A 24,995-nucleotide genomic window follows, 5' to 3' on the forward strand; every position below is an offset into this window, starting at 1 on the left:
TTGCAGTTCCTTCCCACACATAACTTTCCCCGGTGTTAATTTTCAGCCCTACCCATCGTCATGATAAATGTGAGGACGTCTATGCAGATGGTGATGGTCGGAGGCTCGGTGGAGTTCGAATGTGAGGCCATTGGGGATCCCCAACCTTTTGTCAAGTGGAGTAAGGTGGAGAGCGAGCTAGCTCCTGAGGTCATGATCAAGAATGGAATGCTGAAATTTGAACATGTGAAGGAGTCTGATGCTGGGCGTTACAGATGCACGGCCACCAACGATGTGGGATCCGTACAGTCCGAGGTGGTTCTGTATGTACAGAGTAAGTGAAGCCTGAATAGTTCCACATTTTGTGTAGGAAGGAACTATAGATGCTGGGTAGTTTGTTCCATATAGCCACCACTCTTTGTGTGAAAAGTTACCTTGTACATTGATAAGCAGGGAAAAGGGAAAACACTGTTTTGGAAAAAGTAACAATCTCGGGCCAAATAATTATAATTTAAAATAGCTTTCTAGTCCCCGAATCAAAATTGTGTTATAACAAATAGAATTTGATATTTCATCCATCATGCGATATCCAATTCTCAGTATGGTGATGCATGTTACAGCAAAACTATCTGTATTTAGATTGTCTAAAAGTGGCAGCAATTTCCATGCAATGTTGTTTCCAAATCCCTTAATAAAATTGAAGACCTCTGTTAGGTTTATGGCCTCCAAGCGTGACTCTTGCAACACACTCCTGGATGCTTTCCTACCTTTGTTAAAATGAAGCACATCCAAAACTCTGCTATCCTTGTTCTCACTTGGCAGATTTCCTGAACTCAGTTTCACAGCTTGACTTGGCTGGATTTGAACTCGCAGTCTCCAGGTTGCTTGTCCCAGTCCCACTCCACATCACCTTAGGCTGCTGCCTCTGGGAAATCTGTAGCAAGGCCTGGTTCCAAAATAATTCCCAGATGTCAGTCAGTCAAAAAACATTATTTCCAGATGTAGTGAGAGTCCAGTCCTAATCTGTTTGATTCTTAATGCCTTTTGGGAAATCAGGATATAGGCATTATATATGAATTTACTAACATTGGCCGCATCCCAAGAAGTAATATAAATACAACCAAAACTAAGCCATTCCTAAATCTTTCATTCACTCCTGATTACTGCAGCAGCAATACTATGGTCGCATTTCAATTATTTGGCTCCATAAATTATTATTCAATTTAGTATGTATTTTCGAATTTCTTTCCATTGTTTTGATGCAAGCAATGCGTCAAGAAATATCTTGAAAGGTTTACTCTGAGGGTTGCAATGTTATTAACAACATCCCTATATTTTTGTAGCTGTTCCTATGATTGCCCCTCACCCAGAGCTGAAAGAAGTAGCAATTGGATCCACGGCCGTCTTCCCGTGTCTAGCCTCCGGGTTCCCAGTGCCAGAAGTCACCTGGAGTAAGGTAGTTACTTCACTTCATACTTTAAATTCATTAAACATAAGGCTTGACTATACTAGCATATCAATTAGATAGTGATGTATTGTCTATATGGAATTCCAGAAAGGATTGGTTTAGTTTGCATGTAAACATTTAGAGGGAGATAGACACAAAAAGCTGGGAGTAACTCAGTGGGTCAGACAGTATCTCTGGAGAAAGGTTTCTGGTCGAGATCCTTCTTCAGACTGGGTCTGGATCTGAACCCCTCCAACAAGGGTTGGTGTTTGCTTGTAGATAGATGGACAATCATAAGGTATATATGGGCTCAAAGATAGCATGAGACAATAGATACTCCCCAGCATTTACAGAAGAGGTTCAGCTCCTCTCCATGTTTATTCAGTGATATTATTGATATTCATTAATGATAAGCCATATGTGGATGCAGTAAAATTCATGGATGGGAATGATAAAGAGAGTAGGGAGCATTCATTGTAGTTCACTCCATAGATGCTGCTGCACCCGCTGAGTTTCTCCAACATTTTTGTGTACCTTCGATTTTCCAGCATCTGCAGTTCCTTCTTAAACAATTCATTGTAGTTTAATCAGGGCATCCCTATATCACTGAGATAATTCACAGACGGGATTGTGGCTGAATTATTTCCCAGTTGAGGTCTTTGGTGATGATTTGCAGTCTGCATATATCTAAACCTTCCAAAACAGGTTTGTTACCCAGTTTGTTGGGTAAAATCCTATGGTCCTTTTTTAAATTATTTTTGTCCTCCCCGTGTTCATCTACTGGTAAATATTGGGCTGATGCCAAGGTTCTTGGATATATTGCTACTCATGACGAGTAAACCTACCTCAAAACATATGTTTGGCCAAGCCTGGAATGAGATGGTTTGTTCTGTGTGGGATTCTCGGAGGCTTCCGTTCCATTCTCACATGCTTGTGATTACTTTTAGCTGGAGGGAGAGCTCCCCCCTGGGGCCAATGTCGAGAACAACGTGTTGACCATACCGTCCGCTGCCCCCGAACACACTGGAACATACGTCTGCACAGCCACAAATGAGCAGGGAATCGAGACAGCCTACGCCATGCTCCAAGTCCGAGGTACCGCTAAGAGCCCTCTGTAGAACATGCTCCACAATATCTGTTACATCAGACTCATTTAGTAGTGTGCAGTTGTGTTAAAATGGCACCTTACAATCTCATTGCAGTACGTTTGCAATGTAAACCAAGCGTATTTCAAAATGAGCAAGATCTTTAATGAACTCTAGGTTGTACACGCCTGACTTATGTACATCCCATACACAGGGACGAGCATTTGAGAGACGAGCAGGATGGATTTGCCAGCTGATGTGGGGCTGTAGCCATCTTCTGTTGAGTAAGATCGTGGTCCACGTGTGCATTTCCAACTGCGAACTGTTTGGGCTAAGAACCTCATGGAGATTACTGCTTTAAATGTTGAATATTATTGGTGTTTCCTTCATCCTGCTTCACAAAACCTTGTTACATTTTTGTTATTGCAGAACGCAAGGTTCCGTACTTCACACAGACCCCCATCTCCTACATTGCCGTGCCCACCATAAAGGATGCTTACCACCAGTTTAAAATTAAAATAACATTCCGTCCAGATGCAGCTGATGGTAAGTCTCTTTCTCTCGGTTTCCTCCTAATCGATCCGCAAAGCCCTAAATCAAGTCTAGGTAGGTGCGTCTAGCTTTAAGTTCACCCAGTAGAAACAAGGAACTGTAGATGCTGGTTTACAAGGAAAGACACAACAGATCAGGCAGTATCCTTCGAGAAGGTGAATGGGTGACATTCCAGGTTGGGACCCTTCTGAAATGTAACCAGTAGACATGCTTTCAGAATCAATTGAAATGGAGGAAAAAGCTTGAGGGTGTCAGGGAGACTCCTGGCTTTTATGGCTCAGTTTTGTCAGCCAATCTCTCCACATTACCAGACACAATGCCCCCTTCCCCCCTCACCCATACCTAGAAAATATGTTGGTGCATAATCATCAATAGTAACCAAGAATTCTGCTGTTTGATAGAAATAACTGGAAAATAAAAAATATAAATTAAATTTAGCTAAATAAGATGGTTTCATTAGGGAAACCTCAAGGAAGTCAACAATGTTTAATTGTTACATGTACCAAAACCAACCAAACAATGGAAATCTCACTTGCTGCAGCATAGCACAGTACTCAATATATAATATCATAAACAAACATTAAAAAGTGCGATAATTTTTTTAATGGTCCCTAATGCAACCAAGATAGTTGAGCTGGTGTTAGTAACGTTCAATAGCCTGATGGCTGTTGAGAAGAAGCTGTTCATGAACCTAGTGGTCATGGGTTTCAGAGTCCAATCCCTTCTTCCCAATGGCAAGAGTGAAATGAGAGCATGGCCAGGGTGACGTGGGTCCTTAATGATGTCGGCTGCCTTTTTGAGGTAGTGCCTCCTATAGTTCCCTTTGATGATGGGGAAGTCAGTACCCGTGATGGACCAGGCATAGTTCACCACTTTTTGGAATCGCCTTTGTTCCTGGGCATGTGAGTGGCTGAACCAGGCCGTGATATAACTAGCTGATAAGTTTGCTATCCTATACCTGTAGTCATCAAAATGAAGAAGTATTTCCTTAAATTTAATGCAGTGAGCAGCGGAAACTGTATCTGGAATCTTGATTCCAAGTGATGGTGAAGGTGTCCATGAGTTGTGGGCCACCACTCAAAGCTGTTTTGTAGTCGGTCCTGGTGATGTTTGGCCCATTTGCAGTAAATTTACTCTTACCAAGTAAACTGAGAGGACCCACAGTGCAGGAGCAGGAAGAGACTGTAGGTTCCTCCCTGTGTCTGACAATGTCTCCCTGGTCCCCAGAGGATGAAGGGTCCAGTTGATGGATTTACCTATTGCTGCTTCTGCAATGGGAAGGTCACAGTTGTGTTCAATCCAGTAGGTCAAGATTAATTTGAGCTGTCCAAAGGAAATACCCAATTCCACAGATCCTACTCCCATTCCTGGGAAAGGCAGTTATTAGACGTTGATAAACAAACTTCAATTGAGTCTTAACTGTTAGTGACTTCTCTACCTGCAAGATTCCTACACCATGTATTCAATCCAATAGCCAATCACTTTCAGCATTTGCCACATAACTCTAGTCATAATCTGGATCTGTATTTATAACAATCTTTGCTCAAGATACGGCAGTCTGTAAATCTGTAACTTGTCTGTTCACTTTTGCTTACTGTTCCTTTGTGTTTCTCTGTGTTCTATTTCCAAGCTCTCTTACTGTACTCTGGTGAGTTTGTGCTGCATCTCGGCAAGTCCCACCCATTGCTTTTGTTAAAGTGTGCTTTATATTTGAATTGAATTGCATGCTGTTATTTATTTTTAATTACTAAAAAGAAATACTCCAAAAATAGTCAATACTCATTGAGTTTAAATCATAGATCAATGCCTGGCTTGAGTTGGGGGAAGGTGGGTTGCTGCCAATAAAGCAGATCAAATTGTTGTAATGAATAATAATGCAATGAAATGATCTAATCACCTGGAGGGACAATCTGAGAAGCTTCGTGATCTCCTCCTATTCTGACATTCTGCAGAATATCCCCGTGATAACTGTGTGCTAACATTAACAACTAGAGTTTCCATCAATCAGGGTAAAGTGGAGCTAATCGAACAGCTCTTTCAAAGAACTGCCGCAGATTTGATGGGCTGTATGATCCATGCTGTATGACCCTATAATTTCAAATTAATATAACATTTACATTGGCTTGAGGGAGGTCATGATCATGCAATGCAAATGCTTTTATAAATGTTTTTGGACTCTTGACGAGTACAAAAATAATTTTTCCATTGAACCTCCTCATTCTCTGCAGGTATGATCATTTACAATGGCCAAAGAAAAAACACTGGAGCAGATTTCATCTCCTTTTCATTAGTGGGAGGCCGACCTGAATTCAGGTAAGGAACGAGCTTTAGGTTAAAACTGGATGCCCTTGGAATATTTTGAAGGTTAAAAACCTTGGGTAAACTTATGAACAGATTTGTGAGAATTATGCTTTCAGTCATATCCCCATTAGTGTCTGCACACAATTGGTGCCACAACCTGATTGTCCAGAAGCAGCCAACATAAGGAAGAAGGGTCTCACCCCGAAACGCCACCCATTCCTTTCCTCCAGTGATGCTGCCAGTCCTGCTGAGTCAGTCCAGCTTTTTGTGTCTGTAACCAAAGACTTATCCAACCCCGATCATTCCTTCTTCTCCTTGCCTCCATTCAGCAGAAGGTACAGAAAATTGAAAGTGTGTATCATCAGACTCAGGAACAACTTCTCCTCTGTTATCAGGCTTCTAAATGGTCCTTGCACAAGCTAGGGTACTGTCCGATTCACCTCTACCCATTGTGGATATTGAACTTTGTCTATGGAAATGATGCGCTAAAATGCTGCGAACTATATTCTGAACATATTTATCCTTTAGCTCCATCCATCGTACTTGAGTTCAATTTAATTGTACTTATCTATAGTAAATCTAATCTGTTTGTACACCTCTCGCTCCCACTCACAGTTTTTTGATTATGTGCTTCCACTGAAGGTTTGATGTGGGATCTGGCATGGCCACCATCCGCCACCCAAACCCCATCTCCCTGGGAGAATACCACACTGTGGTGTTGTATCGGAACTTAACTCAGGGCTCCCTGTATGTAGACACCAACCTTCCTGTCAATGGCAGTTCTCAGGTAAGAGATTGGGCAATTGTGTGAAGTATCTCAATGTTGAGAGAATGAGTTTTGGTTTGCTGCCCTTTGTAGGTGTTGAGTGGTTTGTTCATCAGGAGTACAAATCTGATATTAAATAGGTATATCTCTTTCAATCTCTTTCTTTTTATTTCCTTTCTTTTTCTCTATTTCTTTTTTCTTCTTCTTTTTTTTTCCTCTTTCCATCTCTTTCTACCTTTTCTCCGGGCTTTCTTTACTATCTCACGAACTAACACTATATTTACTATCTCACGAACTAACACTATCATCACTGCTTATGATACTCTTTTCCTCTCTATCTTTGCTTGTCTCATTTTCTGTTCTATTCTGTTAAATTTGAAACAAGAAGTTGTACATGAACTGTAATATCTCATCATGTATTAGGTACTTATGTACTACATTATTGTACTTCTAATAAAAAAAATTTTTAAATTAAAAATTAAAAAAAGGAGTACAAATCTGAATACTAGCAATCTTGAACTTGGACCTTGTGTCTTAAACCTTGACTCCAGGAGTGGTTATCTAGGGGCAGCACAATGGTGCAGCAGTAGAGTTGCTGCCTTACAGCGCCAGAAACCCAGGTTCGATCCTGACTATGGATGCTGTCTGTACGGAGTTTGTTCGTTCTTCCTGTGACCGCATGAGTCTACTCCCAGTGCTCCATTTTCCTCCAACACTTCAAAAACACACAATTTCGTAGGTTTATTGGCTTTGGAAAAATTGTAAATTGTCCCCAGTGTGTAGGATAGTGTTGGTGTATGGGGTGATCACTAGTCTCGATGGGCCAAAGGTCCCGTTACCACACTGTATCTCTAAAGTTTAAAGTCTAACCTGGCCATTCAGTGGTAGTGCTGCTTTATTGATGGTCTTTCTTTCACACAAAGAATCACATCACTTAAGACCATGAATGCCTCCTTTAGCATGATGTGATGAATGCCGGTAAGTTCTACAGATATCCAGGCCAACATTCCTTCATTAACCAGCACCACACAGAGCAGATTAAATGATCATTTTCTGTCAAGAGTAGATGAACTTTTGAAATAAATGACCATGGGAGTTACCTTGTATTGTTCTGAGGGCTTATTAAGATGCTACATTAACATAATGTTAGAACTGTGCTGCACAGAAGTAGGCCCTTCGGCCCAACATGTCTTAAGTATACAAGTTGACATACTGGTCTAATCTCACTTGCCTGCAATTTTGCCCCAATTATTCAGTCCGTCTTGTTCCATATTTATCCTACTGAAATAATATGTTGCTCTTTGATTGTAGGGAAGTTTCCGGGGCCTGGATTTGAATGAAGAGCTGTACATCGGAGGATATCCCAACTTTGATAACATTTCTAAAGTAACTGGAAGTAACAGTGGGTTTATGGGTAAGCAGGATTTCTGTAGAACGTTCCACTGAAAATTTGGTCAAAGCATCCCCACAGGCCTGAATAATTCGTATGCTAATGTTGCTTGCATGGGCCATGCCTAAAGATCGCAGTTCATAAGTGAGCCACCTCCAGTCCCCATCACAATCAGCCACACTTTCCAACCACATTTGTATCCAGCAGAAATAACCAACCCAGGCCACCTGCCAGGCCACTATTTTACTCCTGCAGGCTTTAAACCAGGGCAGATTTTATATAAGGGTCTGTCGGAATTTGTTTCCCCAGTGCACAACACTCACCTTGGTGTTCCCCACACTTATCGCATACTGAGCTCAAATCAGTCTACTTGAATCTGTTGCTATGATTACCTCGAAAGCAATGATCACTCTTTGCTCAAGGTTGAGAGACCAAGAAATGATGGTTGGAATTGTTCCGTGTCCTTTCTCTTGATGTGTTCTGGTTAGATGCTGTTCAGTGCAAGCTCACTAGACTGACCAGCCTGTATCAGCTCAACTGTCTCTAAGGGTTAGCCGTTACATTTCTGAATGGATGCCATTGAGCAGTGCTTCTGAGGGAAGGCTATAATCGCAGCCATTGTTGTGTGAATCCCCATATGCACACCTGTTTGCAGTAAGAAATATCTTGTCACGGACTGTACATACAGTGGGACTGTGACAGTAAATACACTGTGCTGAAAAGTAAGGGCGGCACGGTGGCACCTTGCTGCAGAGTTGCTGCCTTACAGCGCTTGCATCTCCAGAGACCCGGGTTCATTCCCTACTACGGGAGCTGTCTGTACGGAGTTTGTACATTCTCCCGTGACCTGTGTGGGTTTTCTCCGAGATCTTCGGTTTCCTCCTACACTCCAAAGACGTACAGGTTTGTAGGTTAATTGGCTTGTTATAAGTGTAAATTGTCCCTAGTGTGTGTAGGGCATTGTTAATGTGCGGGGATCGCACTGAGTCGGCGCGGACTCAGTGGGCCGAAGGGCCTGTTTCCGTGCTGTATCTCTAAACTAGACTAAACATAAATTATTTTGTATCACAATCAGGTCTTATAGCCATAGCAAACCAGTAGTTGGATTCTGACTGGTTTGGGCTCATAGATTTAGCTTAAAATGTTCAGTAATTATTCAATCCTAAAAATGTCAACAAACCACCTTCATCTTTTCCAGAGTTAGTTATTTCTCTGAATGGCGCTGATAACTACCTGCAAATTAATTGGTCACAGCAGGCATTAATTATGTTATGACCATGTTGAGAACTCTCGTAGCTGATTGAGAGCTGGTGGGAGTTGATGTAGTGGAAAATGTATTTTACATCTACAATTGTGTAAAACAAATCTCCTTGCCAAATATGTAAATAGCACAATGATCAAGATGGAACGTATTGACTAGGTTGGAATGTGCTCTGACTAGGTTGTATCTGCCAACGTATGCGTTTTGACTCACTCTGTTCTTTGACCAGGTTGTATCCGCCAACTCATCATTCAAGGCGATGAGGTGATCTTCTCAGCTCCAGACCTGAGAGCCAAGGGAATATCCAACTGTCCAGTCTGCAAAGATAATCCTTGCAAGGTGCGGGCTGTTTACCTCAGAGTTCATTTGTCAATTTTACAGTTACTCTCAAGGGACTTTGGAACTTTCACTTTTTAAAGACCCCAACATTTTAAAGACCCGAGTGATGGTGGTCAGTGTGGTGCCAGGGAATCCCAGTGAGACTGGGCTCCACCATTAGTCTCCACATGGAGTCCAGCAACAGTATCATGATAGAGCGACATAACCTGTCCCTAAGGAGTCTTGAGCTCTCGTGCCTGGTAATTTTAATTGAAAGAACTGCCCCATTAGCTGTCTATAACATGACTAACTTTGGGACCCTCCTATGAGAGTATCTCAGTTATATGGTGGTAAATGCAGTGAAGCTAAATATAAGATATTTGCTTATTGTCTTCACCCAATATTTTCTAATATTCAGTCTCTGATCGACCAACTTTTGCTTCCACTCCTACATTAATATAATCCATTTTTATTTATTTCAAGTTTATTCTAATACTTATCATCTTACTTTTTAGAAACATAGAAAATAGGTGCAGGAGTAGGCCATTCGGCCCTTCGAGCCTGCACCGCCATTCAATATGATCATGGCTGATCATCCAACTCAGTATCCTGTACCTGCCTTCTCTCCATACCCCATGATCCCTTTAGCCACAAGGGCCACATCTAACTCCCTCTTAAATATAGCCAATGAACTGGCTTGTCCTTTTCACTTGTCCTTTGCTGGTTTCTAAAACTGTTCTATAATTCAGGCTTCCTTAAAACTATAAGACATCGGAGCAGAATTAGGCCATTCGGCCCATCGAACCTGCTCTGCCATTCAATCATGGCTGATCCATTTTTCCCCTCTCAACCCCATTCTTGCTCTTAGAAGTCAGTCAACAGTCTTAATTAAATCATTATGGATTTATGAATCACTTTCCTCATTGAGGTTTTATTTCTCAATAAGTTGTATAGTTATCGAGAATTCTAAAAAGTCTAAAATTCTAACAATTTTCCTTATATTATTTATCTATGATCACAGCTTTTGAACCACTTCTTCCAACCTGGCCCATAGGACTATCTAATGGCTTTATCCAAATTCAAAACTCTGTTTCAGTATATCAGTGTACCACTCTTGCGCTCATCATTAAATTCTTCCATTCTCTGAACAGTGATCTCATTACAATCACTTACTGCAAGATTGCTGATTAGCAATGCCTCATTTCACAAACTAAGAATGAAAATAATATTTTTCTGAGTTATTTACATTTTGCATTGCCCAAAGAACCTATTCTTAACTATCCCTAATGTGCTCTATTAACAACTTCTCACCCACTTTTGGTCATTTGATTTGTCCATTGCCTGAGGATTAAAGATATCCATGGTTGTTATAATCATCTTTGTAATGTGTTTTTCTTAGTTATTGACCCATCATTTGTCCAACAGTACAGCACCTATACGGGGAGGGGCTGAGATAACATATTCCTGCTGGTGTGTTATTGAATTTCATGATCTCCTATTTCCATCAATAATATGATGTGAAGGAAATCATGTCTCACCATTCTGATAGTTTTTTGAAGGGATCACCAAGAGGAATGATGATGGCAGGGAAGTGAACGTTATCCATGTGGACTTTAGCAAGGCCTTTGACAAGGTTCCACATGGTAGACTAGCATGAAAGATTAGATTGCATGGAATCCAGGGTGAGCTAGGCAATAGGATTCAAAATTATTGGAGGAAGGAGTCAAAGGGCAGTTGTGGAGGGTTGTTTTCCTGATTGGGACCTGTGACCACTGGTGTACAATCAGGGTTAGTGCTGGGACCACTGTTGTTTGTTATCTACATTAATGATTTGGATAACCAGATAGTTACCATTGATTGTAAATTTGCAGATGACACTCAAATTGGAGGTATAGTGGAGAGTGAGGAAAGATATCTAAGTTTTCAATGAGATCTAGATCAGTTGGGAAGGTGGGCCAAGAAATGGCAAATGGAATTTAACTCTGATTAGTGTGAGGTGACACACCTCTGATACGTTCATATACTTCTCTCAAGTCTCCCTTCAGCCCCTGGCAATGCTGAGAAAGCAATCCAAGTTTGTCCAACCTCTCCATATAGCTAATACCCTCTAATCAAGGCAACCTCTTCTGCACCCCCTCCAAATTTTCCCGATCCTTTCCATAATGGGACATCCAGAACTGCACATAATACTTCAAACAGAGCCTAACCAAAATTCTATAAAGCTGCAACATGACTTCTTTGCACTTATGATCCCAGGATATGATTCCTGAGAATGATCCCAGGAATGAGTAGGTTAACATATGATGTGCGTTTGACGGCACTGGGCCTATAATAGTGAAAGGCTTGGATAGAGTGGATGTGAAGAGGATGTTTCCACTAGTGATAGAGTCTAGGACTAGAGGCCATAGCCCCAAAATTAAAGGACATTCTTTTAGGAAGAAGATGAGGAAGAATGAGGGTGCTGATTCAGTGGAATTTTTTGCCACAGAAGGCTGTGGAGGCAAAGTCAGTGGATATATTTAAGGCAAAGGTAGATACATTCTTGATTAGTACAGCTGTCAGAGGTTATGGGGAAAAGACAGGAGAATGGGGCTAGGAGGGAGAGATAGGTCAGCCATGATTGAATGGTGTAGACTTGAATGGCCTAATTCTGCTCCTATCACTTATGATCTTATATCCAATGCCCCGACTGATGAAGGCAAACGGGCCATACCCCTACTTTAACACACAACTATTTGTGTTGCCATTTTCGGGGTGCAATGGACTTGGACTCCTAGATCTCACTGCACATCGGTGCTATTAAGGGTCTCGCCATTAACTGTTTAGAGGGATATTGGGCAAATACAGGCAAATGGGACTAGACCAGAATGCCTACTTGGCAGGCGTAGACAATGGTTGGAGGAGGCCTGATAGGTCCTCATCAGGATCAGTTCTTATTACTTCCTTTTATCATCAAGGATGCCTCCCTCACCAATTCTTCTCTTTTCTCCATCCTTTTCTTAAGGTCAAGTTCTGTAGATTATTTCAATCCCAATTCTGAAATGCCTTTTAGAAATACATTTACACCAACTGTGTCATTATTTAGTTGTTACATTAACCTTTACTGAATTAAAGTCTACCAATAACATTCTTGTAATTAACTAATGATTGTGCCAAAATACTCATTCATTGATGCTTTCTCTTTCAGAATGGAGGTCAATGTTTGGACTCTAAGACCAGCAGCTATGTGTGTCGGTGCAGGTCAGGGTTTACTGGCAGCAACTGTGAACATTCACAGGCATTGCACTGTCACCCAGGTAAATGCGAGTTTGGAAGCACTGGAGAAAAGAAATGGAAATTACTCCTCTGTATCGTTGGGCTTGGGATGTCAGAAGGGGAATCCTTTTACTGACCCTGGACATTCCATTTGTCCCAAAACAAGTTCCATTGACAAATTGGACAAAGATTACCCACAGTGACAGTGACCACCACTGGATGGCGATGTGATGCCATTGAACTTCCCGTGTGTCAGTTCAACGCAAAGGACACACATTTTGGTGTTCCCGATGTGGCCTCCTTTTGATCCGCGAGACCATGCGTGGACTGAACACTTGCACTCTGTCCACAAAAGCTTGCCAGATCTCCGGTTTGCCTGGCCATCTTAACTCCCCTTCACTCTCCCTTTCTGTCCTGGGCCTCCTCCTTTGCCAGTCAAGCTACACTTAATCTGGAAGAGCAACACCTCATATTCTACTTGGGTAGCATACAACCCAATGGTATGAGCATTGATTGCTCTAACTTCAAGTCATGCCCTCCTATCCCACTTCCTTTTCCGTGCCACTCACCCCCACCCCAGTGTGCTCCATTTCTCCCACCATCTCTCACACACCCACCCAGTCACCATGCTTCTTTCCTCTCCTTTGTACACTCATCTCTCATCCCTCAGTCCCTCATTTCCTTTTTATCCACTCCGTTTTCCCCCGTTCCCCCATCCTTCTACCCACATTCCTCCCTCCAGATTTACATTTCACTCCTCCTCTCTGCTCCTTATCTGACACCCTTTGTCTCCTTTTCACCTCTTACCAATGTCACTTATTCCACCCATCTGTCAATTGAACCTCGCTCACCTGTATCCATCTATCACTTGCTGGGCTTAGTCCAACTCTATCGATCTGAAGAAGGGTTGCGAATCAAAACGTCATCTGGCTTTTCCCTCCGCAGTTGCTGCCTGACTCATTGTGTTCTTGTACCACTTGTGTGCTTTGATCAGATTCCAGCATCAATATTTCCTTGTGTCTACAAAGGACACCCTCCCATGTCTAAAGCATTTGTGGTTTCAAGTATCACGACTACACCCGAACACAATCTGAGGGTGTGGTATTTTTTCAAAAATGCTCTTTCCAGTATATCGAAACCTATTTAGGTTCCATATCATGAGTAGGAGAGTTCTGATTAACAACTCATTGGTCTCTTTGCTGTTTATTGACCCTTGCAGTGCAGAACTTGGACTGTTGTCTTAACAACTGTAACAACACTTCATAATAATTGTGAAGGGGTTTGCAACACCGTAAGGATGTCAGAAAGATGCATGTTTATAATGAAAGTTGTTTTTAATATATTCCCCCTCATAACAGCAATTCCCTGAGATCAGGCCAGTTTTCCTTGAAGACCAGTTCAATTCATCAGTGAGACCAGTAAAATCACATGGATAAAATTTAAGAACATGATTAGATCTTAAAAACATAGTGAGATTTTGCGAGATTTCCTTTGCTAAGATTCGGTCAGGCATATAATGATAACTGATCCTCTATGCTGTTGCTGGAGCGGTAGAGACAAAGTTCTCTTCTCCATGAAGGAAACCATTACTTCTTTATAAGTTAATAAGTTCTAGGAGCAGAATTAGGCCATTCGGCCCATCGTCTACTCTGCCATGGCTGATCTGTCTTTGGCGCTCTGTGTTAGAATGTGCTGCACAAGGCAGACAAAGTATAGGTAGACAAGGTAGAGAACTACAAGCAATTCATCTGCCTTGCCGTATAACCTAGGGTGGCACGGTGGTGCAGCGGTAGAGTTGCTGCCTTACAAGGCCATAGACCCGGATTAAATCCTAACTGCAGTGGCTGTATGTATGGAGTTTGTACATTCTCCCTGTGACCAGGTGGGTTTTCTCTAGGTGCTCCGCTTTCCTCCCACATTCCAAGAAGTACAGGTTTGTGGATTAATTGTCTTCTGTAAAAACAAATGGCCAAATTGTCCCTAGTGTGTAGGATAGTGCTGGTGTACGGGGATCGCTGGTCGGCGTGGACTTGGTGGGCCAAAGGGACCTGTTTCCACGCTGTATCTCTAAACTAAACTAAAGAGCTCTACCGTGGTCTAGAGTGGGGTACTGGCACAAAAGTGAGGGAAGGAGTTGTACGGTTTTAAAGAAAGTGAACATGTAAGAAATGTTCACGGTAGAGGAGTGACATCTGATTGCTGAACCGAAGGCCGCATTAAAGAGCTCATGACAATCTCTAATGATAAAACTCATCTAAGTTGTTCCACTGTGATATGGAAAGGGCTAAAGTTGAGCTAGGAAGGAGGTGGGCCTCTACTGGAGCTGATTAATGCAGTTGATGACGTTTGCGGTTTTGGGTCCACAGAGGCTTGTGGGCCAGATGCAACGTGTGTGAACATACCGAACAGTCGTGGTTATAACTGCCGCTGCCATCTCGGAAAAAGTGGCTCAAAGTGTATGGATGGTGAGTCTCGCTCTTTCGTTCCAGTTGTCTCACACTCAACATTTAGTTTGACAGTTTGCAATTATTCCAATGATCTTTAGTTCACTTAGCTGTGTCACATTTATATTGCTGTTGTGGTGCATTGGGAATAGAAAACTTCAACCATTGTCAAGTTTACCAAAAAGCCCCATGTTCTCTTCGCATGGGTTCAAGAATTCATATAACATGGTTCAAGATCAAAACGCTTCAAATTTCCTGGCAACATCCGTTCTGAACTTCTGAGAAATCAGGAGTTTGAGGACAGCTTGCATAATCAATAAAAATTAAAACAGAAAATATTGGAAATATTCAACAGGTCAGGAAGCATCTGTGATGGGAGAAATAGAGTTCAAGGTTCAGAACTATTCTTATGGAAAGTCATCAAACTGAATCATTCCTTCCGTTTCTCACTTCACATATGCTGACTGGCCGGATGAATTTTACAAACCTTTCTGTTTTTACTTCGGATGTCCTGAATCTGAGGTTTTCTGTGAAAAGTTAAACATAGATCATGCTGGGCTGTGTCACTTCTCCATTGTTTAGAGCAGTGGTTCCCAACCTTTTTTAGCTCATGGCCCTCTTGGGATCTTTTAATTTTTCTGTGGGCCCCCCCCCCCCCTGACATTATTAGCGGAAAAAAAGTACTTCAATATTATAATACCTTCCATAAAAATATCAGTGTCTATTAATTGCACATATATTCTCTTTTATTCTATTCCACAAACATCAAAAATATTTCAACTACATAGATTTAAATTTATTAGAACTGAAATTTAGGAGGCAAAGTTTAGCTTTGTGGCCCCCTTCATTGACCCTGTGGCCCCCAAAATCTCAATTTTTTCTGTGGCCGCCCTGAAATTTGCCATGGCCCCAGGTTGGGAATCACTGGTTTAGAGATCAGACAACCCGAATATATCCATAAGCCTGCTTCACTCTCCTTGCCTTGATTAACGCTTTGTGGGTTGCAGATTTGTAAAGTATCCTCGTCTTCTGTCTCCTCGCAGGTGTGTTGATTACAGCTCCTTCCTTCAGGGGAGGTGACTCCTTCGTGACATATCCACCACTGACGAACGTCCACAATGAGTTGACGATTGAGCTGGAATTCAAACCTCGCGCACCCACCGGCCTCATGTTCTACAGCAGTGGCAAGCGAATGAAAATGATTGACTTCATCTCAGTCGCCATGCTCAATGGGCACGTGGAATTCCGCTACGAACTGGGATCAGGTTGGTGGAGCGTTGTGCCGTGGTACAGTGGAAAGCTTTTGTTGCCTGATAACCAGTCAGCGGAAAGACAATGCATGGTTACAATCGAGCCATCCACAGTGTACAGAAGTAGAGACTTAAAAGAGTGGAGCGATTGTAATGCATGTTTGTGGATCTACGTCTGTGACTAGCACACAAAGGGTTGCCTGGTGTGGGTGCCATCTTGCGAACAGCTAAATCTGGTTTAAAGGCAAAGGCAAAGGCAAATTTATTTGTATACCATTCGTGCAAACAGCAATTCAAGGTGCTTTACAGGAAAGAAAAAATAAAATAGTCAATAATTAAAAATTGCAAAATAAGCAATACGACAAATGTATGAATAATAAAACAACGTCAATGAAACAATAAAACGATTTTAAAAAGCACATAAAAGGGTTAAAATTAGACGGTTAAGATTACCTGCATGTCGGGTTATGGAAAAGCTATAGTAAACAACAGTGTTTTTAGGCCTGATTTAAATGCGCTTACAGTCTGTGCACACCTCAGGTGTTCAGGGAGCTTGTTCCACAGGTGTGGAGCATAAAAACCCAATGCTGCTTCAGCCTTTTTAGTTCTGACCCTGGGAACACAGAGTAAACCTGTCCCTGAAGACCTGAGGAGTCTAGGCGCCTCATATACAACAAGTAGGTCAGAGATGTATTTTGGACCAAGACCATTCAGTGCCTTGTAGGTCAGTAACAGAATTTTAAAATCTATCCTCTTACACACAGGGAGCCAGTGCAAAGATTTAAGGACAGGTGTAATGTGGTCCATTTTCTTGGTGTTGGTTTAGACTCTGGCAGCGGCATTTTGGATAAGCTGCAGTTGTTTAATTGATTTTTTATTGAGACCTGTAAAGATGCCATTACAATAATCTAACCTACTAAAAATATATGCATGAACAAGTTTTTCAGTGTCTTCTTTGGACAGAAATCCCTTGATTCTTGCAATATTTTTTAGATGGTAATAGGCAGATCTGGCAATGGTCTTTATATGGCTGTTAAAATTCAAATCCGAGTCCATAACTACACCAAGGTTTCTGGCTTTGTCTGTGGTTTTCAGTGCAATTGAGTCGAGTTGAGCACTCACCTCTAGCCTTGCTTTTTTGGGACTAAAGACAATAATTTCTGTCTTATTAGCATTGAGCTGGAGGAAGTTCTGGTTCATCCACTCATTGATATGTTTGACACACTGGCTCAGTTTCTCCTGGTGATGTGGCACTTCCTGTGCAGTATTCGGCAGTTTCTTTGGTACTGAGTAATGTTGTTTAGTTCCTGTGTTTGACCTTTCTTGTCAGTCCCATTTGATTGCAAAAAGAGGTGATGACGTGATAGCAAATGGAACTTGCTGGGAGGGAGGGCAATAGAAAATTGTGGGATTTCTATTCATTGACAGGATGTTAACCTGTAATGTAAATCAGCTTCCCATTGCACAAACTGTCTGATATTATTAATGGGATGGAAGTTTCTTCTCTGAGAGGTAGGACAATGCCCATTGGCAAGTTGCCACCCTGAGGGTTAAACGGAACCCTGCCACCTCTAAGGATGAAGTTCTTGTTTTGGGCGAGGACAGCAAGATGGGCTGTCCCCTGTATTTCGGAGTGACACTGGCTATTAATCCAAGAATTGCTCATTTCCACACCATCCCAAATTCCAGTACTGGCAGTTGGCTAAGGAAGGAAAGGTGAATGGGAGGCAGGTAAGATTCCGAACCACCCTTTCAGCAGAGAAGTTGAGCAATCATCCCTGTCAACACAAGGCTGACTGGGACCTACTCAACTGGTCAGTATTGCAATTCCTAGAATAACTCATTGCGTCTAAAAGAAGATCAGGAATCGCTTACTTGTGACGTGGAGCCACATTGGTCCCTTTGGAGTGCTCTAAAACTACCTGGCCCCTCCCCTTGTGGGAGATCATACATTGGTAGTGTCGGTGTTTCTCTGTCTTCCACCAGCGTTGCACGTGGAGCCCCTTCAATGTGTGCACACTGACTTGCTCCACCCGCCTGTCCAGTGGATGAACAACACCCCTGCCTCTTGGCTATTGCTGTGCTAGAGTTCAGCTGTGCTGGACAGCCAAGGATGGGACTAGATGCCAGTGCAACAAAGCTATCCATTGGTGCTGGGAGGGTTTCATTGGACAGCACATTCTCCTGTCAAAGAGGGGGGGAAAAAAAACCCAGGCATCCTTAAAGCAAAAGTGACACAGCCTCCCGCTCATCCCTTACTCTGCTCCCTTCAATGTCATTGTGTCTTAGCTGTGAACACCAGTCCCAGGCTTGCGAGCTCCTGTGTAGAAACAAGCAACTGCAGATGGTGGTTGACACTAAACGACACAAAATGCTGAAGTAACTCAGCGGGTCAGGCAGCATTTCTGGAGAACATGGATAGGTGACATTTTGGGTCGGGACCCTTCGTCGGATATAAATGTTAGAAACGGGAGAAGGGGTTATCAGAGGCGGGGACTCCTTCCCATAGGGAAAAGTCCGGAGGCAGAGGCAATGGAAGAAGAGCCCTACATCATGTGGGGCCCGAAACATGTTGAGATGTGGTATAAGGTCCCGACCCGAAACATCACCTATCCATGTGCTGCCTGTCCCTCTGAGTCCCTCCAGCACTTTGTGTCCTTTTGTGAGCTCCTGTGGTTTGGAATAAAAGAGTCTTTGTGGATTGCACCTCATTCTTGGGAAGGTCCCTCTCTTTGATTTTGGTGCCAGGTCCTGTTTCCTTCACTTATCAAAACCCTGCCCCTGTTTGGTTTTTTTACAGGACTAGCTGTTCTGCGGAGCGCCAAAACAGTAGCTCTCAACAAGTGGCACAAGTTGAGAGCACATCGACATGACAGGGCTGGATCACTGACTGTTGACAATGAGGAGGAGATCCGAAATGTCTCTCCGGGAAAAAGCCTGGGCCTTAACCTGCGAAGCCCGATGTATCTTGGTGGCGTGGCAAGATCGGATGTTCTTCCCAAGGCAATCAACATTACTGAGGGGATTGATGGCTGTATTGCTAAGGTGTGTCTCTGTAGCAAGAACATGGCAACACTGCCTGTGTACATGTTTACACCCATTTATAAAATGTCCTCCCTTTGACTCTGATTCTTAGCACCAATTCATCAGCCAACGACGAAAGAGCTTGCTCTCCATCCCTGGCTTTCCCTTCTCATGCACATAGCATGTAAGTCAGTGAGGGAAACCTGTGTTGATCAATCCCTCCCATCTCTCTCCTTCCCTCCAGCGAAAAATGTCAGAGGGTGGCACAGCGTCACAGTGGTAGAGCTGTTGCCTTACAGTGCCAGAGATCCAGGTTCGATCCTGACTACAGGTGCTGTCTGTGCAGAGTTTGTACATTCTCCCAGTGACTGCATGGGTTTTCTCCGGCTGCTCTGGTTTCCTCCCACTCTCCAAAGACGTGCAGGTTTGTAAGTGAATTGGCATCTGTAAATTGTCCCCAGTATGCAGGAGAGAACTAGTGTATGGGTGATCGCTGATCAGCATGGACTCGGAGGGCCGAAGGGTCTGTTTCCACGCTGTATCTCTGATACTAAACCTAAAACTCACCCCATCTCAGATGAGCACCTCTCTCTTTAACCCATTCCCAGTTAAGCGCCTTGTTTCTCTCCTCCCTTCCCAGGAAAATTCCATGCCCTTCCCCAGTGCAGTAGAATACCCTGACCCTCCTCCACCCTAACAGAAAACTCCACCTTTTCCCATTCTCAGTCAAATACCCTCCTCCACCCCTCATGAAATACCCCTCCTCCGACCCTTCCCGGCCACCTCACCATTATCGTGGCCCAGAGCAGAAACTCCTCTTGTATCTCTGGCACTTCACGTTTGTTCGGCTCTTTTCTGCGCTATTTAAATGGTCCGTTATTTTTAAACGACTGATGAATTAAAATGGACGAGAAAGGGGTAATTTGTAGTAAATAATTTTTAACCACTCTTATAATCTTAGGGCACGATTGCTCCCCCTCTTCTCATCCAACAAAGCAAACATATCGTTCAATATTCCCCGAACCATTTAGGAAGAGTGAAGTACTTTGGGTCTAAAATTTTGATTGGAATGAAAGCAAAACACTTGTCTATGTGCCTGCTGTAAGTTTCAGATGTAACCGACACTCCCTGTGGTTGGCAGAAGGGCTGTTAGTCACTGAGGGGCAGTATACCATCTGTATAGCATGTGTTTACCCTACGCATCGTACCTCTCTGCTCCCAACTAGGTGCTAATCAATGGGAAGAAAGTGGATATCTCCTACACCTTTTCAGCGAGCCAGAACGTGGATCAGTGTTATGACAACTCGCCATGTGACCGGGTCCCTTGTCTGCATGGAGGAAGGTGTCTGATGACTGGAGAGTATGAATATCAGTGCATCTGTACAAGTGACTATCAGGGTGAGTTGACGGACAACCCCTACCTAATCTAGTTTCAATAATAGTGGTGAATAAAAGGGCTCTATAAAATCTTGATGTCAGCACATGCCAATCTACAAGCAGGTCATAGAGTCATAAGATGTGGGAACAGGCCCTACGGCCCAACTTGCCCATACCGACCAACATGTCCCATCTACACTACACTTGCCTGCTTTTGGCCCATATTTCTCTAACATTGGGTCTTGCATTTGGAACATTAATGGACGTCATCTCGATTTATTGGGACAATCCTGCGGTGGACATTGTCATTTTAATGGGGTTGGAGGTAAACATGCACTGTGTAAACTCTATGATGGAGTCACATTTTCTTGACACAATTCTTATATAACATTCTGAGAGCTTTAGTTTATTTGTAAGAATGAAAATCATAGGTACATCTAACTCTGAATTAGACGGACATGTCAGTGTAGGCAGAAGAAACGGCAGATGCTGGAGTTTTCTGCAAAACACACAGTGCTGGAAGAACTCAGCAAGTCAGACAGCATCTGTGGGGAGAATGGGCAGATAACTTCTCGGGTGGGGGCCTCTCTTCAGGCTCGTGTTGCTTAGACAGATATACTATCTTCAATGAGCCAGTCTGCTCTAACCCACCGTGCCTTCTGTACGTAGCCCTCTAGCCCTTTCTGCCATATAGGGTGATTTCACGAAAGGTCACTGGAGCGTAGATCCGCACCCACGTGACCGCAAAATTTAACTGGAGTACATGCGTCACTTCCGGTACATGTTAGTGAATGGGAAAACACGCACTTTCACACCCGTTAAAAACATCGAAAACGGCCAGATTTTGAGCTGCAATTTACTGTGCCAGTCGGGGTGACCGTGAGGCACAGCTACCTAAATTTACAGTCCAAAAGAAAGATAGAAACTAAGGTAAATTCAAGAGGGAGCTGAAGGTGCAAAAACAGCGGAAGTGCTTAGCGGACATTTGCCGTGGAGATTTAAAGATCGAAAATATCGTGAATTATCGCGTTTGCTCGCTACATTTCATCAAAAGTAAGGCATTATTACTTTTTATCTTTATTCATTTGTTATATGAAAAGTTTTAAAAGTGAAAAATCCGTCCGTAAAATTGCAAAATCGCCCATGGTTCTCAGGTGGGTTTTAACATGCAAAATGAAAACGCTTCTGAAGCTCCATTTACCATTTAAATAATCGTTCAAAGTTCAGCATCAACTTGCAGAGCTATAGATGCTTGAGCTGCGACCAAATCTGCTTTAATACACTCTTCTTGTTGCACGTGCATGACGTTCTTGTGCACATTGTTTATCCTGCTCACAGTGGGTGCCCAATCAGGATTGTTGACATTCCATGCTGCAGGCTTGTCTGTTATTAGATGATAAATAAATAAGTAGTTTGGGTGATTGTGCAGGCTTTAAACAAGAAACATTGAGAAATATATTTTGGCAAATAATAAAATGTCCTGATTTTGTCCAACTAACAGCTGACAATTATCCCATTTCTTAGCTTGCATCTGAGTAAAATTTATTTCAAAGCGCATTGATAGTTTACGATTATTTAAATGGTAAATGGAGCTTCAGAAGCGTTTTCATTTTGCATGTTAAAACCCACCTGAGAACCATGGGCGATTTTGCAATTTTACTGACGGATTTTTCACTTTTAAAACTTTTCATATAACAAATGAATAAAGATAAAAAGTCAATAATGTCTTACTTTTGATGAAATGCAGCGAGCAAACGCGATAATTCCCGATATTTTCGATCTTTAAATCTCCACGGCAAATGTCCGCTAAGCACTTCCGCTGTTTTTGCACCTTCAGCTCCCTCTTGAATTTACCTTAGTTTCTATCTTTCTTTTGGACTGTAAATTTAGGTAGCTGTGCCTCACGGTCACCCCAACTGGCACAGTAAATTGCAGCTCAAAAACTGGCCGTTTTCGATGTTTTTAACGGGTGTGAAAGTGCGTGTTTTCCCATTCACTAACATGTACCGGAAGTGACGCATGTACTCCAGTTAAATTTTGCGGTCACGTGGGTGCGGATCTACGCTCCAGTGACCTTTCGTGAAATCACCCTATTCACACCAATCCCAAAGCCACAATTAAATGCTTCAGCAGCAGAGATAGGTGGTGCCCAAGGCCTCCGCCTCAGCCGTCACTGACAACCAAGCCTTGGGTGACTGAACTCCATCAAACCATCCTGATCATCTGACTGTTTGCACTTGCCAAAAGCAGGTTTAATATTTCAGATGGCCTTGCAATTTGAAACCCTCAAAATAGTTGAAATGCTTCAAAATAATAAATAATTATGCAAATAATTGATTAAAATGTATATAATTATATGTGTAACGTGTATAAAATATAAATTATATACATTATACATAGTATGTACACATCATATATGTAGTTAACAGTATATATAATTTGTGTATATTATGTATGATGTGTGTAATATATGCTAATTGGTTATATTTAATTTTTTTTAAATATATTTATATATATATAATGTCTATAATTTATATATAATTTACATATATATTACATGCATTTTAATTTATGTGATTATATAATATATAATTTAATACATTAAAAGTATAAATATTAGTGACAATGAAAAATGAATGAATAACTGTCAAATTTACCTTTTTCAGTGGCTAATCAGATTGTGATTTAATCAAATCTCCCATTTCCCCATCCTCTCTGTTATCCCTCATTCCCCTACAATTAGTCTCTTCCCCATTCCTAGGTGATATTTGCCTCTCCTCACTACCCTGAATGTCATCCAAGAGACAAATAAGGTGTCAGGGGTTGTGGGGAGAAGGCGGGTGAATGGGCTTAAGAGGGAAAGATAGATCCGCCATGATTGAATGGCGGAGTAGACTTGATGTGCCACCTGGCGTAATTCAGCTCTGATCACTTATGAACTTAAAAACTGCTGACCTTGCTGTGGCAACAAACCTTTGAAATACCATTAACTGGATGCATCTCACAGTCTTAGCTTTCCTGTGATCTCCATGTACGTCCTCCACCCCTTTCCCACGCAGTGTCTATTCGTGGAGTGAAAGGACTGCTGCTCTTCTGCCTGTTTTTACTCCTAGGTTTTAACAGAGGAAATATTTTCCCTGTCTTCTTTAGTCAGTGAACTCTGCTTCTTTAATCATGATTCAATACATGAAAACGAAATTTGATTTCAATTCTTTTCTGTTTCTAGGTGAACACTGCGAAACCTCCCAGGATAAATGTTTGCAGGGAAACCCCTGCATGAATGGCGGGACGTGTGAGAAGGGGCAGTGCTTGTGTCCCATGGGATACACTGGATTATACTGCGAGCTAGGTACAGACTCATTACAATCCCATCCCAACTCCCCAGCTTCCGAGAGATTGTTAACATGTTTTCTATGTCCAAGAGAATATGTTGGTTTAAAGATCTAATTAACGGCAGTCAAAGGGTTTCTCTAATCCTGTGCAGATGATTTTGCTGATTTGTTCAACTGATGTATCTGTGTCGTTAAGCAGAAGGTTATTTATGTAACAAGAACACTGGAATAGGTCGCTCAGTTCCTCAAGCTTGCCTTGCCTTAAAATATGATCACAGCCGATTTAACCCAGGCCTCAGTTCCTCTTCTCTGCCACTTCTACATAATCTCAAATTCCCTAATATTTCAAAAGTGGATCTATTTCTGTTTTAAACATCCCAATGGGCCAGCCTCCACAACTCTCTGAGGTAGAGAATTCCAAGATTCACCACCCCCTGCAATAAAGTATTCCTATATGTTTCAGATTTCCCGCCCCCTTTTTTAATCATGAGCCATAGTTAGTGCCACTCTTTCTCATGGACACATTTCAAATTTACCCTGTCATACATATCCTCTCAGGATTTAAACATTTCTTTCTAAACTCTTTTAACTTGTATAATCTAATGTTTTTAGCTGTTCAACATCTGGCAGCTCTCTCATCATCAGAATCCCATTCAATTAAACCAATATGTTATCTCAAAATGTTTCCCTCGCTCTGACAATTAAGACCAATATACCGTGTACGTTCCTACTTGCTAAACCGGCCCACAAACCTTGTAGTTCAGGCACAAGAACACCAAGTGCCTCTGTACTCCACTCATTTGTACTCTGTTGATTTCTCCTTCCAAAGTGCATGAGTCTAAAACATCCCTGTTAAACTCCATTTGCCAAGCGTTCTTCAGGATAAACTTTTATTTATTCCATCCCTTTATAGTGGAATAGCATCTGAGGGTTCTTCTCAAAAATCATAAAATAACAAAAAACAGGCTAATGACAGATTATTAACAGGAATGAATAGAAGCATTGAGAACAAGCAATGGGATGTATCCAACATCTTAAAGGAACAAAAGGATGCTGAGAGGGAAGGAGTTTCACAGCTCCGGTCCTGGAGCCTGAGTTCAAAGTAACCAGTGGTGGGTGAAGGGAAGAGATGGGAGCATCTGAAGGGATTTTATACACAAAACAAGAATTAAACATTTGTGGAGTTACAGAATACAAATCTGTAGAGGCAATGG

The 24,995-nt window shown here is 42.2% G+C and overlaps 1 protein-coding gene across 8 annotated transcripts in view; it reads left to right on the forward strand.

Annotated features, from left to right (window-relative positions):
* hspg2 (heparan sulfate proteoglycan 2) overlaps positions 1-24,995 on the forward strand; it is a 365,099-nt gene that overhangs the window by 313,858 nt on the left and 26,246 nt on the right. For 7 of the 8 annotated variants that reach the window (XM_033047940.1, XM_033047944.1, XM_033047946.1 and 4 more), the window contains 15 exons: positions 47-313; positions 1,323-1,435; positions 2,374-2,521; positions 2,941-3,057; positions 4,694-4,711; positions 5,292-5,376; positions 6,007-6,151; positions 7,442-7,544; positions 9,011-9,120; positions 12,287-12,395; positions 14,721-14,819; positions 15,842-16,063; positions 18,849-19,093; positions 20,299-20,470; positions 23,676-23,798. In XM_033047940.1, the coding sequence (XP_032903831.1) occupies positions 47-313; positions 1,323-1,435; positions 2,374-2,521; positions 2,941-3,057; positions 4,694-4,711; positions 5,292-5,376; positions 6,007-6,151; positions 7,442-7,544; positions 9,011-9,120; positions 12,287-12,395; positions 14,721-14,819; positions 15,842-16,063; positions 18,849-19,093; positions 20,299-20,470; positions 23,676-23,798 (2,076 nt within the window). The remainder of the gene's footprint in view (positions 1-46; positions 314-1,322; positions 1,436-2,373; positions 2,522-2,940; positions 3,058-4,693; positions 4,712-5,291; positions 5,377-6,006; positions 6,152-7,441; positions 7,545-9,010; positions 9,121-12,286; positions 12,396-14,720; positions 14,820-15,841; positions 16,064-18,848; positions 19,094-20,298; positions 20,471-23,675; positions 23,799-24,995) is intronic. The other variant, XM_033047948.1, reaches the window with a different exon arrangement.

The sequence above is a fragment of the Amblyraja radiata genome, chromosome 31 (genome assembly GCF_010909765.2).
Source record: "Amblyraja radiata isolate CabotCenter1 chromosome 31, sAmbRad1.1.pri, whole genome shotgun sequence".
In the NCBI taxonomy this organism is placed as follows: Eukaryota; Metazoa; Chordata; class Chondrichthyes; order Rajiformes; family Rajidae; genus Amblyraja; species Amblyraja radiata.